Source organism: Miniopterus schreibersii (genome assembly GCF_964146895.1).
Source record: "Miniopterus schreibersii genome assembly, chromosome: 10".
Lineage (NCBI taxonomy): Eukaryota > Metazoa > Chordata > Mammalia > Chiroptera > Miniopteridae > Miniopterus > Miniopterus schreibersii.
In genome coordinates this window covers 44,587,393-44,603,079 of record NC_138110.1, presented here as the reverse complement: position 1 = coordinate 44,603,079, position 15,687 = coordinate 44,587,393, and the positions used below count along the sequence as shown (strand labels likewise).

The 15,687-nt window shown below is 37.8% G+C and overlaps 1 protein-coding gene across 1 annotated transcript in view; it reads left to right on the top strand.

Annotated features, from left to right (window-relative positions):
* Positions 1-15,687, top strand: part of LAMA1 (laminin subunit alpha 1) — a 134,593-nt gene that overhangs the window by 37,313 nt on the left and 81,593 nt on the right. Inside the window, exons 4-8 of the mRNA XM_081149847.1 lie at positions 9,339-9,581; positions 10,541-10,720; positions 13,175-13,264; positions 14,190-14,307; positions 15,221-15,399. Of these exons, the coding sequence (XP_081005973.1) occupies positions 9,339-9,581; positions 10,541-10,720; positions 13,175-13,264; positions 14,190-14,307; positions 15,221-15,399 (810 nt within the window). The remainder of the gene's footprint in view (positions 1-9,338; positions 9,582-10,540; positions 10,721-13,174; positions 13,265-14,189; positions 14,308-15,220; positions 15,400-15,687) is intronic.

Sequence of the window (15,687 nt, the reverse complement as noted above, 5' to 3'; positions counted from 1 at the left end):
TATTATTTATTAATTATTGTATTATTTATTATTATTATGAACCTACTTCTGCCCCCCTGTATTGTTTAATTTATATACTCGTAATAGTAAGTGAAAATGTGTGTCTCACAACCAAACCCCTCAGCAGCATGGAGATTAAAATTTTCTTTCATTTTTAGATCTCTGCCCATTGAATAGCAGAGAATTCAGTCAGTCAGTCAGTCATTTATTCAGATATAATATATATTACTTATTTACATTTTGTCACTATGTTGTTTATATATTTGGGTTCACTGGGTAGAATTCAGATGCTTACACAATGTTTGGTCTTGTTAATTTCTTCACATGTATAAATTATGTCGTGATTGTTAATCTCTACTAAGGCAGTTCTGTTGCTCTGTAACATGGTTTTAGATATTTGAATAGCAGGACAGAATTTTCCAGTCATATTATAACAAAAGAGATAAAATTTGAATTAACTCCGAATATCATTTTGAGAGCTGTGAGTTATCAGAAGAAAAGCTACGGCACCTGGGGAAAGTGACTAAACATCTAATAGTAATACCTTATATCTGATTTATGAATTTTATAAATGTTTCTTAATCATTATTCCCTACTAATGATGTGAGAAATCCATGGAACATAGCAATATGTATTCCCATTATTCATTTGAATGACGCAGTGAAAGTAATGTAGAGAAAACACCCTCTGCATTTCTCATTTTAAGCCTGAATCATAAAAAACATTAAACTTGGTTTTATAATTTTCTAGATTGTAAGAAATTAAAAATATATTAATTGGCTATCACTTGTTGTTTTGGGGGAACGAAGGGGGAGAGTGGTTCTGGAAGCCTAATTTTGTAAGCATTAGTCTTGGTGAGAGGACAGAGCTGCCAAAGTCAAGATAAAGGTGGACCCTCTTTAGTGACCGGCACCGCCGCCTGTTATGCCAGCGCATCTCTGCAGACCTGGGATCCCTGTGACATTTGTGCAGATGCTTAGAGGGCGCCGACTCACTCTACCCTGCCCTTTATGCACCATGAGGTACGGAAATGAGGCCTGGAGAAGCTGTGAGACCAAATTAAAGCCTGCAGATAATTAGCTGGGAGCCACAGCTGTCCAAACTGAGACAGCCTGAGAAATCTGGTGAAGCCTTAAAACCACTCATTAGCCAACTGGGGCGGTTTAAGCTTTAATACATTAACAAATAACTACTAGAATATGTGGAAATAGATTTGTTTTTTGTGTGTGTTTTTTTTAATTAATAGCCTTTATGTTGTGGAGAAGTTTTAGATTTATGAAAAATTGAATGGGAAATACAGAGTTTCCATATGTCCCCTCTATAGTAGTTTTTTTTGATCAAATTTAGGCTATTCTTAATCATCTTTTCCAATGTAATCATAAAGTGACTGATCTAGGGCAGTTTCGATAGTTTCTCTGAACTTTTCCCTCAATATTTAGAAGGGGACCGTAAGAAATGTCAGTCTCTTTTTTTAGTTCTCACCCAATGGTATGTTTTTATTTTTATTTTATTTTATTTTATTTTATTTTATTTTATTTTATTTTATTTTGTTTTATTTTATATTTTATTTTTTTAGAGAGAGAGACAGAGAGAAATCTTGATGTGAGAGAGAAACATTGATTGGTTGCCTCCCGTACGCACCCCAATCAGGGATCAAAACCACAAGCTAGGTCTGTGCCCTGACCAGGGACTGAGCCAAGCCTTGCGGAGTGCGGGACAGCACTCCAACCAGCTGAGCCACCCACCCAGGTGTCAGTCTTATAATTTAAAATGTTGTTTCCTCTAGTATTTTACACCATGTAATCAGAGGATATCTACTTCCATTCTTTGCATGATAGAAGCACGAGAAAGCCGGTGAAATAACCATCTAGTAGGCCTGCACTGAGACGGCCATCATCTGGGATCATTTATAACTTTATACCAGACTTACACAAGGGCCAGGCACGAAGTGGGGCTCCCAGAGGCCAGCTTGCCCACTGTTTAGGAAATGGCACCGAACAAGAAAACAATCTATCTGAACTGTGTCTCTTTAGTCATGTCATCACAGGGCCTCCTTTCATTTTCAAACCCTCATGGTTTGGGGCTCTGATTTTATTTCTGAAGCATCATCGTGCCTTATCAGAGCTAAGTAACAACGTGAGAGAAATAGGGTCATGGGAAAGATTAGATTTCAAATGTCCCCTCTGGGCTGGCTGCTTGACCTCCAGATGGTTTCATTGGCTTCTCCAGAGTTAGTCCCTGACTGAAAATACCACATTCCTACTCACATTCTATTTAGAAATCTCTGTCTTCCACAAAAGCTGAGTCTTTGTACCATTCACCTTTCTCCCTATTTTTGCATTTTTCTCTTATGACAAAATATACATAGCATAAAATTTATTATTTAAACCATATTTTATTTTATTTATTTACTTATTTATTGGTTAATCCTCACCCAAGGATACTTTTTCCATTGATTTTTAGAGAGAGTGGAAGGGAGGGAGGGAAAGGAAGAGAGAGAGAGAGAGAGAGAGAGAGAGAGAGAGAGAGAGAAATATTGATGTAAGAGAGACATATCGATTGGTTGCCTCCCACATGCACCCTGACTGGTGCCAGGTATGGAAAGGAGGCCCTGCAACCCAGGTATGTGCTCTTGACTTGGAATCGGGCCAGTGCTCTAACCACTGAGCCACACCAGCCAGGACTTAACCATGTGTTAAGTGTACTGCTCAGTGGCATTAAGTATATTCACATTCTTGTGCAACCATCACCACCTTCCATCTCCAGAACTGTTTCATCTTCCCAAACTGAACCTCTGAACCCAGTGGACATGAACTTCCCATTTTCCCCTCCCACCAGCCCTGGCAACCACCATTCTGCTTTCTACCTCTATGAATTTGACGCCTCTAAGTAACTCATATAAGTGAAACCACATAATATTTGTCCTTTGGTGACTGGCTTATTTCACTTAGCATAATGTACTCCACGTTTATCCATGGTATAGGATATATCAGGACTTCATCCCTTTTTAAGGCTGAGAAATATTCCAATATGTGGATATCCCAGTTTGTTTAGCAGTTTAGCGGTTGACAGATATTTGGGTTGTTTCCATTTTTGGGCTATTGTGAATAGTGCTGCTAGTGGTATTGGTGTACAAATATCTGAGTTCCTGCTTTCAATTCTTTGGACATTTACCCAGAAGTGGAATTGCTGGCTCATACAGTAATTCTATAATTTTTTTGAGGAACCACCATTCTGTTTTTCCACAGTGGCTGTCCCATTTTACATTCCCACCATATCTTTTTAAATAAACAAAGGCCTTTCTGTATAAGACCATTATTGATATGTCTTTTTAATAAGCTTTAAATGTGATTATATGTCAGTTTGATGCCTGACAAATCATAGATGCTCCTTGAAATTAGATATATCTAAAGAAGACCAAGGTTCTTTACAAAGAATTAAATCTTACAAAAACAAAAAATGCTTTCTAGTCTGTAATGCTAAAAGTATAAATGATTCAGCTGGATTTAATGACCAAAGGAAAAAAACACATTGTTTCTAGGTGTTGTAAATGTATAACTAATAGGTTACTGTTTAATGGAGTTAGTCAAGCACAGATTTGCACAGCTTTTCCAGATTGTGTCGCCAGTTGGATTTTCGAGGCTTAATGATCAGGGCCCCCTTTAACTTCCATAGGGTGCGATGACACTGTGTTTTCTCATGATAAAGGTCGAGAAGGGATGTGAGACTGTAAGCTCCTCACCATTGCTGGGTCTACTGGGGCATGAGAGGTCAGAGTGAACACTAGGAGATAAGTGAAAAGAAGTTGAATTTTCACGTTTTCAGCCAGGCATTCTCTGGGACTGAGGAAAGAAAGGGGAAGTGCGGGCTTTGGGGCCACATGGGAGAGACCTGTCCCATCTTCCTGAGGGTGGAAAGAGGGTCTGGCCGAGGTTGGAAAGCCCTGCTTGGCCTCTTTGTGTTTTCTTTCTCACTCATATTTGACTTTTCAGAAAACTCTTTAAGATCCACTCATTTTTCCCCCCTCTTTAGTCTTTTCAGTTTTGACTTCTTAAAGTGGTTGACATTTGTTCTTTGAAATATACTACTTGTCATTGTTAAATGGAAACAATGGCATGTGGGCCTGGGACAGCTTATTGGTGGCTCTTTTTGAAATAGCTTTTCTAGATGATGAAAAACAGAACTACTCTGACAGGTGTTTTCAACATCCCTTTCCCATCTTCAGATTACTAGGTATAGGTTACTGTTTACTTCTAGGTGACTTCATATCTCTGTGCCCTCCATTTGTTGGAGATAATTTTCCTTACTCTGGCTTTTCCTCCATGTCTGTTTGGTTTCTGAGTGTGGTTCCAAAGTGAGCATTCCTTGATATTCTGAGACATAAATCTTAAGAATTTTAAGGAGAGAAGCCGACTTGATCTCAGTTTGTCACTACTGGTAGCCAGTCCTCATTCCCCCGAAAAAAGAAAAAGTGAGAAGAAAAAAAGGGGGGTAAAGAGAATGCACTTACTTCGCCATGCACTTTTAATGACGACACCAAGTTTAAAGAAAAACAAATCTATATTATTCCAAAATTTTTATTCATGAAGCTATTTTCTTTTGTTTGTTAATATTGTATACGCGCCCTAAAATGAGGAGGTAACAGTTAAACAGCCAACAAAAATATAATAGAAATAACACTTTAAGGTAATTGCCTGTAAAAGATTTACTAAAATGTGTTTTGCATGTATCCCACATGCCAAGTAAGCATCCAAGCCCCAAACTTCTCTTATTCGGGTTGATTGTTGCCATTTCACATGATTATCAATTGATTACATATCTTAGTCATCAATACTCTGTAAAACCAAAAGTGATCCATACCTGACATTAGTGATCAGACTTCTAATAAATAATTACTTCTTTGTTATTGAGTAAGAGATTTTAAATCAAACGATCATTTTGAATGTTATTTTCTAATGATGTCATAAAATATAAAGCTTACAAAGCACAAATTCACCACATTTATAGGGATAATTGAGCAATATTACTTTTCAAGTACATTTAACTCTTTTTTAATGTAATTTGACTTTTAACCTAAATCTCTTTTGTCTCTGAAAAGTTCATTTTCATTTTGTAAGGAAGAAAACATTCTTCTATTCACTGTTTCATTACTGCCACAAAGGAAGGTAAGTGTGCATGGAGGATTTCTAAAGGGGAGTCCTCATACCTGGGCCCCCTGCAGTCATGCACAGAGGTTCTGCAGAGAGCAGCTGGACTTTCTCTGGAGGGGAGAGACTTCGTTTTCCCATGTACATCTGAAATTGACCTTGGACATTGGAGAATTTGGCTATCTGTATTTTTTAGACCTGTGTACCTGAGGTGGATTTAATATATCTAAGTGAAGAATGAGGCCCATGTGAAAATTCCTGTCTGGATTCCTCTGTGGAAGCTGGTGTTTGGTGTGTGTTTACTTATTTCTGTGACACCGTTTGTGTGCATTTCAGGGATCATTAACAGAGGCCTCTCGGTGGAAAACCTTGATGAACGTGCATTTTTAAATGGCTGTATCAGCTGCAGGTTGGGCAAGACTGCAGTGACTCTAAATTTATTGAAAACCCTGTGTCATCAATTTGTGTTCAGCCAACCTTGTATTGAGGGGAAAAGGCAGTTTAGTCAACCATGAAAAAATAATAAAAATAAAGGAGCAACAGAAATATCATGGACTTCACATGCACAAAGGTTTAAAATTCTATATATCAACAGAGCATCCCTCACTTTTTAAAATATTATGTGTAAGACCTGTTTGTCAATATCACAGATGTGAATTAGAGCTTGTATTAACTTTCTAGGGCTGTTGAAAGAACAGAAATTTACTCATAGTGTTGGAAGCTGGAAGTCCAAGATCAAGATATTGGCAGGGTTGATTTCTTCTGGGGCCTCTTGCTGGCTTGCAGGTGGCCCCCTTCTTGCTGTGTCCTCACAGGGTCACCCTTGGTCTGTGTGTCTGTGTCCTATTCTCTTCTTATAAAGACATCTGTCATATTGGGTTAGGGACCACCCATAGCCCCTCATTTAACTTTAATTACCTCCCTAAAGACTATCTTCAGGTATCTTGACGTTCTTAAGTACTAGGAGTTAGGACCTTAGCATATACCTTCTGGGGAAACGCAGTTCAGCCAGTAACGTGGCCTCAGTGAAGACAGATTGTGTTTAAATGCTGCATAGCATCTTTTTCTTCTTTTGCAAATTTACAGCCCACAGTCCCTTTCTTGGTTTGTCTCCTGGTCTGCGATTTGGGAACTTAGAGAGTAACCGAGAGGTTGGGAGAACAATGCCCAGGTTCATAGCTGATCAGGGCTAAACAATTCCTCCTTGAGGGATTGTCCTGAAGTTTTTCCACAATGCTTGTTCGTCTGTTTCGTATCATTTCAATACATATGACTAAACAATTCATATAAAAGCTGACAGGACAAGAACATGGTATTGAAATAATTGCTCCTGGTTGAGGTAAGGGGTCCGAAACACTGGGTTAGCTCTCACCAGTTGCCTCGGAATCCATTCCTCCTTTTCCTTGCAGTCTACAGAAGTGTGGCGCAGGGGTTAGGAGAACAGTCTGCCTGTGTTCAGTATCTGTGGGGTCCATTTTAGTATGTGAGATCCTGGGAAGATTACTTAATCTTTCCATGCCTCAGTTTCCTTATCGGTAAAGTGGAGGAAATAACAATATGTAATTCATAAGAAGAATGTAGCTCCAAGAAGAGCTAATAATTCTTACGAAGCACTTAGCACTGTCCCTGGGCACAGTAAGGCTACATAAATATTAGCCACGATTCGTTGTTTCTTGTACAGTGTCCTTCCCCTCTCGATGCGCTTCCAGGGCTGCCCTATGTCCAAGTGAAGGGAGGAGACTTCTATTTTTCTGGTATTATGGAAAGAAACTTCAGTAACTTTAGGTGTGGTGTGTGTGTGTGGACATTTGGGGACAGTTCTGTGGAATATGCGTGGTAGCTAAGGACTCTGGAGAGAGCCCTCCTATTTCTTTCTGGGACCTGCAACTCAGTAGTCTGTCTTTCAGCCTCTCTGTACATCAGTGTCCAAATATGTGGAAGGGGAGCAGTCGCTTGAAACTCACTGGGTTCTTGGATTAAATAAGATTGGCCACATAAAGCTCTTAGCACGCATGAGGTAAATGCTTAGTTCTTTCTATTTGCAAATATGAAACTGGAAAACTGAAGGCAAACACATTTCATTTCATTTGTAAATGACTTTTCCTTCTGTCCCTCTCAATGGGCTGCCAGTCCCACTGTCCCACTTGGCACCTCCATTTTGCAAAGTCTGGTTTAACACATTTGACAGTGGTCAGCAGCCATGGGCCGAGTGCTCACAGAGCTCTCCTCTATGATGAAAATATTGTCAAAGCCAGTGGACAGTGACGAATAAAGATGAGGTCTTCTCCCTTCAGTTAGTCTGGGTGTCAGTATGAAAACCTGATGGGACGCTATTAAGGACGATTCCACTGTGGTGTCCCAGGAAAGCTCTGGGTCTTAGCGAAAGTGAAAGAACCGCCGTCAACTTGTAGAACAAACCATGTGCTTTGGGACCAGTTTCGGAGGCGACAATAGAACTAACTGCTACATACTTCAGAGAGGCTTGGGGATCTCAGTAATGTTAACATACAGTAAGTCAGAGCCCTGGGCAGTGTGGCTCAGTTGGGTGGAGTGTTGGCCTACGCACCAAAAGGTTGCCGGTCCGATTCTAGGTCAGGGCACATGCCTAGGTTGTGGGTTCGATCCCCAGTGGGGGGCGCATATGGGAGGCAACGGATCAAAGTTTCTCTCTCACACAGAAGTCTCTTTCTCTTTTCCCCTTTCTCTAAAATCAGTAACAACACATCCTCAGGTGGTGATTAAATAAATAAATAAACAAACACTATTTACAATAGTAAATCAGGGAAACAAACAAATTATGGAATCTGTGAATTATAAAATCAGGAGAAAGATTTCTTTAAAAAAAAAATGTTGAAAAGAAAAACCATATTATTATAATCACTGGAGAATTTTCTGGAGTTGCTTATGCTAGGACAAAATAGCATGTGCATTATTTTAATTTTTAAAAGTGACTTTAATTGCTAAAGATGGTTGTAGAGTCTTAAACATTGGACACTCAATTACAGGTTCAAGCATTAATTACAAATACACAGTTCCTGATTTTCCTCCTTGTTTAACTGAGAACATTATCCTGCTTCTAATATGCTTTAGAAGCAGTGGCTGTGCTCTGGAAGAAAATGGCACATGGACATGGATGGTCAAAATACCACATTTAACATCACTTGCAAATGAAACTCAGTTGGGGGACATTTCTTGTAGACGAGCAAAGTAATTATATTAAGATAAAATTGTCCTTCCCAGGGAATGATTCGGTAGATGGACATAAAGTTCCTTGATTTGTGGTGGGTAAAGTTCAAGGAGCTCTTGAGATTCTGGAATTGGTGAGGGCTAAGATGGGGGGAAACAAAAAATAAAGAGCCTGGAGGGAGTAAGACGCAGAAAACTGAATAACGTCCAACACCGACGCTGGTCTTTTCACTGCCTCGTTAGTTTTGCCTTTCCCGGAGCGTCCTCTTGTCGGCGTCACACAGCACAGGGCCGCATCAGATCAGCCTCTTTCACTTAGCAATACGCCTTTAAAGTTCTTCGGTGGCCTTTTGTTGTATGTGAGCTCACTCCTTTTTATCTCTGAAGAATGTTTCATTGTTTGGATGTATCACACTTTATTTATTCACCTGTGGAGGTTTTTGATTTATTTGGGTAAATACCAAGGAGTGCGATTTCTGGGTTGTATGGTAAGAGCATGCTTGGCTTTGTAAGAAACGACCGAACTGAGAGTTCCTGCTGCTCACATCCTCGCCGGCATTTGGTGGGGTGTGTTTTGAACGTTGGCCTTTCTAAGAGACACATGTGTAGTGCACTCACTTTCCCCCCCTCATATTCAGATGTGTAATCTCCAAATAACTATAAAAATATATTCAACACTACTATTGCTGTAATATAATACAACTATTATCATTCAGAATCCAGGTGGAAAAAAATGTTGGAAACAAGAAAGCAAGCACTGTGTTAATATTAATACTATTAATAGTTATACAGATTTATTTGTATTTTTTTAGTTTACTTTGAAAACAGATACCACCAGGAGAACATTCACAAGTCATATTTCTGACGTACTTAGTCATAAGCAGCTGTCCTTAAAAGCATTAGAGACGTTGGCAGTCATCGTTTAACAGTTCTCTCGAGAGAACTTTGGTTTTTGAGCAGTTGCCCCTGATTCTTGACTGAGGTTTTTCAGTGTCCCTGTTTCAGGTCTTTCAGGTCGCCTACATCATCATCAAAGCTGCTAACGCCCCTCGACCGGGAAACTGGGTTTTGGAGCGTTCTCTGGATGGCACCACGTTCAGTCCCTGGCAGTACTATGCCGTTAGCGACACGGAGTGTTTGACTCGTTACAATATAACCCCGAGACGGGGGCCACCCACTTACAGGGCGGATGATGAAGTGATCTGCACCTCGTATTACTCTAGGCTGGTGCCACTGGAGCATGGAGAGGTACTGTACCCGCTGCGGTGACATCTGCTTCACATCAGGCCCCCCCACCCCCACTGCAACTGTTAACATAGCTGCCACAAGAGCTGGTACAGATTACAGAGACCTTTAATATAACTGTCTACCTGTATTTAACGTGTCATTGACTGGTGTTGACTGATAATTTCATAAGCGATACATTTCCCCTCATTCATTTCTTCCCTTCAAGGAGATTTCTGTCTTTACTCTGCTCTGATTTAATAACTCCATCAGATTGTTCTCAGAGCGCCTTTCCCATATCACCGAGGCAATAACATTTGCTGAATTTAATTAGAGAGCTAAAGTGCCTGTAAAAGATACAGTTTCCGATTTTCTCCATGAAGTTCTGCTTCTTCTCTTTGAGGACTGGAGATGGCTGGTGAGGTGTTTCAGCTCAGTGCTCAGCACACCTAGACTGTACACATTTCATTAAAGTCAGAGTGTAACCCAAACAAACCGTTCTTTTCTAGCCCCTGGCTTGATGAGATAAAACTGTAAAAGCTCTCCTAAGTGCTCTGCCCAGCAGGAACCCTGCAGCAAGCCCTGCATTGTTTCCAGAGCAGAGATTGTTTAAGAGAGTGGGCATGACGAAGTTTTGGGCACTTTTTCTCTCTCCCAGGCCTGTGCATGACACCTAGAATTTGTTTCAGAGAAGTCATAGCCTACTGATGCCTATAACAATACGCTCACCACACTGGGAGAGGTGCTCCTGTTTGAAGATTTCCAGCAGTCTCTGAAACTTGGAATGGAAAACTTCAATTTAATTGAAGACGTATTGTGCTCATGATGTTCACAAATAGTTAACAAATGCTACACTTCTGCAAAAACCTAGTTGTTTGGCTTGATCTTAGATAGTATCTAAAAGATTTTGTCCTGAAATTAAACAACCAGGGCAATATTTTTGCATGCTTAAAACTGGAATTTGTTTACTTTGATGCCTTTAGATCCATACATCACTAATCAATGGGAGACCCAGCGCTGATGATCTTTCCCCCAAGTTGTTGGAATTTACTTCTGCACGATACATCCGCCTTCGCTTACAACGCATTCGAACCCTCAATGCGGATCTTATGACCCTCAGCCACCGTGACCCGAAGGACCTTGATCCCATTGTTACAAGACGAGTAAGTCCGTTGAAAAGCTCCTGACCATGTGAAAAGTTTATCTTGTTTAAAGGGAATATCGTCTTCTTTTTGGTCGGCCTTTACTTCCCAGGTTGGCCTTTTTCTTATTTTATCAAAGATCATTATATATGCTTTGTTAAAAGCGCCACCTTTAAACTAGGTGATGGTTCTGACATCAGGACCCCTCAACTCCACTGCACCCCGTAAGGCCATGATGGAGCGATTATAAGTGGTCATTGTTCTTTACAGTCTAGTCTGGCTCCACATCTGATCTTCTGAAAGTGAGAGCTGTTTGTTTGTATACTTAAAAGAAAAATTTTAAGTTTGAGATATAATGTTCATTCAAGAAAACTTACAGATTTTAAGTGTATAGTTGAGTGTACAAGACTTGTGTAGACAAACATTTTCGAATCCTTTGGATTTCAAAATCTAGGAGTTGAGTTACTGAGTTACAGGGTATCTGCATGTTTAATTTTTAAGAATTTGCTAAGTGTTGTCAAAAGTAATTGCACTGTTTTGCAGACCAGCAATGTGAGAGAGCTCTGGCTGCACCACCCGTTTTCACATATTTGGGTTGTGAGTGATTTTCATGTCAGCCATTCTAATGTGCATACGGTGGCATCTCCTGTGATAATTTGTATTTCCCTGATAATGTTGAGCATGTATTGGTATCTGATCATATTTTTATTTCTTTTTAGATGGGCTATGTGTTCCTCATTACTGAGTTTTAGAGGATCTCTATGTGTTGTGCACAAGTCCTTTGTCAGATATGTCTACATTGCAGATTTCTTCTCTTTGCCTGGAGCCTGCTTATTACCTTTCCTAACTGTGACTTTTGATGAGTAGAAGTTTAATTTTGGTGAAGTCCAATTCATAATTTTTTCTTTTATAGCTAGTGCCTTTTATCTCGTCTCTGAAAATATTTGTCTATCCCAAGTTTATAAAGATATTATCTTACACTTCTAGTTTTACCTTCTATAAGTTTTAACTTTTACATCTGTTATCATTTCAAATTAATTCTTATATTTGGTGTGAGGTAGGAGTCAAAGTTCTTTTATGCATAGACAATTTTTCCAGCACCATTTGTGGAAAAATACTTTCTTTTCCCCCATTAAATTGTTTTGGTGCCCTGTTGAAAATTATTTGATCTTATTATTGTGGGTCTGTTTCTGGACTCTGTACTATTTCATTGATCTATTTGACTGTCTTTATGCCAGTAACAAACTTTCTCGATTAGTATAGCTTTATTAGTATAAATCTTGAACTCAGTTCTTTTTCAAGATTGTTTGGCTATTCTAAATTCAGAATCAGTTTGTTAATTTCTACCAAAAGAAAGAAAAAAGAAAAAAAACTGTTAAGATTTTCACTTGGGATTCCATTCATTCTATAGATCAATTTAAGAAGACCTTTGGAAGACATTTTAACAATATTGGATCATCCAGTCCATGAACGTGTTATATCTACTTATCTAGGGCTTCTTTAATCCCCTTGGCATTGTTTTATTATTTGGTGGGCTTTTTTTGTGCATCTTAAATTCAGTTTACTCTTAAGTGTTTTATGTTTTTAAATGTTAGTGTTAATAGTTTGCTTTCTAAGTTCATTTTCCATTTGTTCATTGCTAGCACATAGAAATGCAATTCATTTTTGTTTATTTATTTTGTGTGTTGAGACATTGCCAAATTCATATATTACTTCTACTAGTTTTGGGGTAGTTTTCTATGTACACAGTAATGTCATCTACAAATAATGACACTTTAGTCTTACTGTGCACTCTGTATGCCTTTTCTTTTTTCTTGTGTTATTGAACTGGCTGGCATCTCCCACAGAATGCTGAATAGAAATGGTGAGAACAGAATTTAAGAAGAAAGCATTTAATCTTTTACTGTTAGCTCTAGGTTTTCCATGGATGCCCTGTATTAGGCTGAAGGATTTTTCTTCTACTTCTAGTTTGCTGAGGTTTTTTTGAATGAATCGTTTTGAATTCTTTAAAATCCTTTTTTACCAGTATAATAAAATGATCATGTGATTTCTATCTTTTATTCTGTCAATGTGGTGACATACTTTTATTGATTTTTGTGTGTTAAATTAACTGCATTCCTGAGATAAATTCTACTTGGTCATCAGTTGTTATACTTTTTATATAGTGCTATATTCAATTTAGCAGTAATTTTTAGGGTTTTCAGTAGCATGGGCTTTGAATATGGCTTCCTTGGTTTAAGATGCAGCCAAGTTGAGAAGTTATCTTCGCTTTTTGGTTTCTGTTGATGAGCTGATTGAACATTATTTATTTTAATGAACACAAAAATTCTTTGTGCATGATATATTTTAAAATGTATATCTAAATATTTTTTAGATTACCAATAACAACTGGGATATTTGTTGGAGTGCCAACATTTTCTTTTCACTGAAATTAACAAGGTTTTAATTTTTATTTGTAACTTTCTTTTTCCTTAGTATTACTATTCAATCAAAGACATTTCTGTTGGAGGAATGTGTATTTGTTATGGCCATGCCAGTAGCTGCCCATGGGATGAAACTACAAAGGTGAATTCTAGTATTTCATGTTTGTTAAAACATCAAAGCAGGAGTTGTAGCTATAGTGCTTGCATTGTGCTTTTTTTATTCAAGGCAAATGTTGAAAGATATAAAATCATACTGCAAAGAAGATTTTCTGATAATTTAATTGGTTTCTTTATTTTTTTGTTTGTGTTTTTGTTAGGTCCCCATAAACTTTCAGTTATTTTAAATTTTATTTTGCTTTCTCTGGAGAATATATTTCTAATTAAATACTTACTATGATTTTTTGTGATAAAATATACATAACATAAAATTTACCATTTTAATAATTTTAAAGTATGCCATTCAGTGACCTTATGAATTCTAAAGCTGTTCTTTCTTTAAGACAGGCAAGCGATAAACACGTGCAGTTATAAATTATGTTCACATTTTTTAAAAGGATTTCCCTCCTCCCATATTGTCCTCTCCATTTTTGTGGTACAAGATCAAGTTTACCTGTTTTAGCATAATATTCAGTGAATAAGATGGCATCCTCTCTCCTTACTTTAAACAACTTACATCAAGTAGCTTCTTAGTTTTTTCCAATCTTTATATTAATTTAACTCTTAAATAGGATTATTCTCTTATTGATGCTAAAAATATGTAGATGAATCTCAAGAAGTTATTAATAGGAGCTTTCAAACCCTTAAAGTCACTATCCCTTTTTTGAAAAACTTTTGTTAGTTAACCCTGTATTTCGGGTTTGCTTTGTTCCTCCCCACTTTCTGCTTGTAACTGGGTCATGCATGTAGTTTTGCTCGTACTGGCAGTTAAATGCAAGAAGCTTTGGGATAGCCATGTATCCTTGATTGTAAAACTTTGCTATGTATTTGACTGAGATTCCTTTTAAAATAAAATTAAGAAAAATATACAAGTAAGTTTTCAGATGCAATTTCGTTTCCCTATTGTCTAGAAACTACGGTGTCAATGCGAACATAACACCTGTGGGGAGAGCTGCAGTAGGTGTTGTCCTGGGTACCATCAGCAGCCCTGGAGACCCGGGACCATTTCTTCTGGTAACATGTGTGAAGGTAAGTCCTCTGAAAATTGGAAGAATGTAGAGATTTTTTCGCCTCTTAGTATGCTTAAGTTTATGGTGACTTAACAATATTTGTAATTAACAAATAACTTTTTTTCAGGTATTTAAGTAGTTCCCCAAACCGCAGATTACTTTAATAAAATTTAAATTATTGAGGCCTAAATTTATATTTATGGGCTTACTATTTTATCTAAGAGCCTCCTTCCCATAGATTAATGTACCCTTTATTAATTTGGATTTAATTTTTAAGTAGGCAATATAGTCATAAGATTCCAACATCTAACAATATATAAAAGTATATAGTAAAAGCATTACTTTCTTTATCCATTGTTTCCACTTTTTATTATTTCCTAGTACGTTATTCCTGAAATTTTTATGCAAATAAAGCATATAGTGACATACTCTTGAACCACACACAGTTTATACACAGAACCTGACGTACTATGCATGCCATTCTATGCACTGCTTTTATACTTAACAATACATCTTAAAAGAAAATCTTTCCATGTTAACAATATGAAATGCTGTTTTTAAAAACAGTAGCACTGAATTCCATTATATGGATGTCACATAATTAAAACAGCTACCTATTCGTGGGTATTTTGGTTGTTACCAGTCTTTTGTTAACATAAGGGATGGTGCAATGATTAACTAATAATATGCCACTAAGTGTGCAAGGACTTCTGCAAGATATAACCCCAGGAGATAGATTGATGGGTCAAATGGCAATGCACATTTATAATTCTGGTAACTATTTCCAATTGCCCTGCATAAGTTTGCCCATATCCTATTAAAATTGTTTATTCTATAATTTTAAGTTAATTTAGTCATAGAAACTTACCTAGGGTTTTCCTTATATAGGACAAAATATATATATTAATTGAGATGTTTAAATATTCTTCTAGAATGTAATTGCCACAAAAAAGCGAAAGACTGTTATTATGATGAAAGTGTTGCAAATCAGAAGAAAAGTTTGAATACTGCTGGACAGTATAGAGGAGGAGGGGTTTGCATAAATTGCCTGCAGAACACCATGGGAATCAATTGTGAAACCTGCATCGATGGATATTATAGACCACACAACGTAAGAGTTTCTTTGCCATAACTAAGCTCCATTGTCTTCCTAAAGGGGAAAAGAGACTTCGCCAAGTGGGAACCTCAGTATTGGAGACTCATTTCCTTTTGTAATATTTCTTTTATGTTCTTATTATGCTAGTAGTGTTTTTCAGATATCGATTTCCTACTCTATCAGTCCTGTTTTTTGGCTCAGATTAGGATGTCCACTCATTGTTATTTAACTTGAATTCAGGGCCCCTTGGCTGTATAATCTCTGAGTTTTATAATACTGTCATGCGAAGAGTCAGCCAGTAAC